A 2949-nucleotide genomic window follows, 5' to 3' on the forward strand; every position below is an offset into this window, starting at 1 on the left:
CACTCAGAGCAATCCAGAAAGATAACTAAAAATAGCTTTATATTAGTAGTCAACATTGTTGTACAAACTAATAATTCATGAGTTATATCAGATGGTTTTAAAACTTTTGAAAAAGTTGTAAAGTAGTCAATACTAGAGATTACAAAGAAAATAAAATAACTAGAAATATATTTTCTAAAATAATGTTTAAATAGAAGAAAGACAATTTTGACTATGGTTGTAGAATATGGAGCTAAAACTATAATAATAAAGGAAATTAGAAAATTTTTATAGCATATAAGAAAATATAAATTAATCATAAATTCTGTGTTAAAAATCAGTCATTACTAAACGCAGTAAAAGGTGCAATCATTGAATTGCAATTTTTCTTTTAATTTCATACTTTTAAAATTAAAAAAACATGTTGTTTGGCAAACAAATACATAAATTTACACACATAGATATAGATCCAGACATAGATAAAGAAATAGATATAGATAGCATTTCTTTCCCAGCTCCATCATTCTGATTCCTCTCTGCCAGTCTATTTCCTAAAGTCATGCCTTTGTTTTTATTTTGTGACCAATTTATCTTAATCAGGGCCATTAGGACTATACATTGGAGCTTTGTACATTCACAAGTGTGTATTAAATTTAAGCTAGTGGCTTTTCTCTACCTGAGATTATCAGAAACAAATAGAGCACTTCCTCTCTCCATGTTTGAAGATTGAGGGCATCATTCAATGGCAGATCAGTACAGATATACACTGCTGTTATTATTGTGTGGCCTCCAGAGCTGTGTTTTGTCCAGAAAATTGAATTTCCTAGGTCTAATTTCAAAAATTTATTTTTAAATAGCTTTAAAAAGTTATTTATATTAGACCAAGTATGAAGAGTCAGCAGAGCATGGAGGAATAAGAAAAACTTGGGCTCTATATATCATGCAGAGACATACATGTACATTATTACACTGAGAAGAACATGTGCCAAAGTGTCAATAATTGTTAGTCTTTATATTCAGTAATATGCCTGTTTTGAAGTTGTAACTAGTATTTGCCTATAACTAACTTCTATTTTAATAATTCACTTTGAACCCAACTTAGGAAATACAGATTATTTTCCTTTTCAGATAGTTGTATTTGTGATTTAACATAACTGAAAATAATTTCTAAAACAGCAGTCAATAGTTTTCATATACAAGCCATAGTTTCTTCATATAAAGCAATCCTTATAATGTTAATAGCCGACATTTGTGATTATTTCCTTGAATGGATACATCATCTTAAAACATTGTTTTGGAATTATTCTCCTCTATTGCTGATGAAATTGAGAGTTAAGCACCCTGTGAAATTTGCTATTTCATACTACAAGAGGATGCCATCTGAGACTGTGGTCACTTTGAAAATTGCTTTACTCATAAGGTAATAACTTAAGATTTGGGCATGGTATAGTTTTAAGAAGTGTACCATGTCTTCTGTTTTTTGTTTTTTGTTTTTGTTTTTCAAGACAGGGTTTCTCTGTGTAGCTTTGTGCTTTTCCTGGAACTGTCTTTGGAGACCAGGCTGGACTCGAACCCACAGCTATTTTTTTTATATTGAGTGTCCATAAAAACTGTGTGTTTAACAAGTATATCATTTCCTACTATAAAATATACTTTTCAAAACACATTCCTGAACATTTCCAAGAAATGTCTGTATAATGGAAACTCCACAACAGTTACAAAATAAAAGCTTTTGCTTTCTTTCAGATAAAGCGGCCAAGGGGATGATGTAAACAAAGTTGAATTCTTAGCATAGTTGTTATGATCTTATTTGTCCAGAGCTCTCTCTCTTCTTGATAACTCTGCTGACTGCACTTTTCACTTCTTTGTTTCTGAGACTATAAATGAGTGGGTTAAGCATGGGGATCACAATGGTGTAGAACACAGAAGCCACTTGATCTTTTACCAAGGAGAAGGACTTATTTGATTTTAAATGAGTAAAGATCAGGGTTCCATAAAATATGGTAACTGCCAGGATATGAGAGGCACAAGTTGAGAAGGCCTTTTTTTTTCCTGTAGTTGAATTGATTTTCAAAATAGCAGAAAGAATGGACACATAAGACACAGATATTGTAATAAGGGACAACAGTAGGGTGGACCCAGCAAAGATAAGTATAGTGAATTCAATATCATGTGTGTTGCTGCAAGACAGGGCTATAAGTGGGGATGCATCACAAAAAAAGTCATGGATGACATTAGAGTTGCAGAAATCCAGTGTGGCCATGCATATCATATTAACAGTAGAATCCACAGCTCCAAACACATATGACACAGTAAGAAGGGCACTGCAGAATCTGCTGGACATAATAAATGAATAGTGTAGAGGGTTACAGATAGCTACGTACCGATCATAGGCCATTGAAGACAGAAGGAAACACTCAGAAGCGGCCAAAAGGACAAAAAAGTACATTTGAGTGAAGCAGCCCATGAAGGAAATGTTCTTGTTTGAAGTCAGCAGGTTCTCTAAGGTTTTAGGTGTGATGACAGTTGAGTAACTGAGATCAAGCAATGACAGGTGGGTAAGGAAGAAATACATCGGAGTGTGAAGCTGGACATCTAGACGAATAATCAGAATTACACCTATGTTCCCCAGCACAGTGACCAAGTATATCAGGAGAAAAATCACAGAGAGGACCAGCTGGATCTCTTTGGAATCTGTCAGCCCCATGAGGACGAAATCAGGCTTGTTTGTATAATTCCAGATGTTCATAGTGAATGACCCCAAACTGTCCAGAAATCAAAGGTGACACCTATGTTGAATGAATCTTAATAAAATATTTTATGTATGTTTACCTATTTTCATAATTAATTTCTATTGCCTCAGCGTTGATATAACTTTTATGGTGAATTTTAAAAAAGGAGTGCCAAATAGTGAAGCAAGACATTTTTTATCTTTATTTTTTTGGTTTTTTGAGATAGGGTTTCTCTGTG

The 2949-nt window shown here is 33.5% G+C and overlaps 1 protein-coding gene across 1 annotated transcript; it reads right to left on the reverse strand.

Annotated features, from left to right (window-relative positions):
- Positions 1-1777: 1777 nt before the first annotated feature.
- On the reverse strand, positions 1778-2728 carry LOC118581788 (olfactory receptor 8H1-like). The gene has a single exon (XM_036184234.1). It carries the CDS (start codon positions 2726-2728, stop codon positions 1778-1780), a length of 951 nt encoding a protein of 316 aa, XP_036040127.1.
- Between the last annotated feature and the right edge of the window lie 221 nt (positions 2729-2949).

This window comes from Onychomys torridus, chromosome 4, assembly GCF_903995425.1.
Source record: "Onychomys torridus chromosome 4, mOncTor1.1, whole genome shotgun sequence".
NCBI lineage: Eukaryota > Metazoa > Chordata > Mammalia > Rodentia > Cricetidae > Onychomys > Onychomys torridus.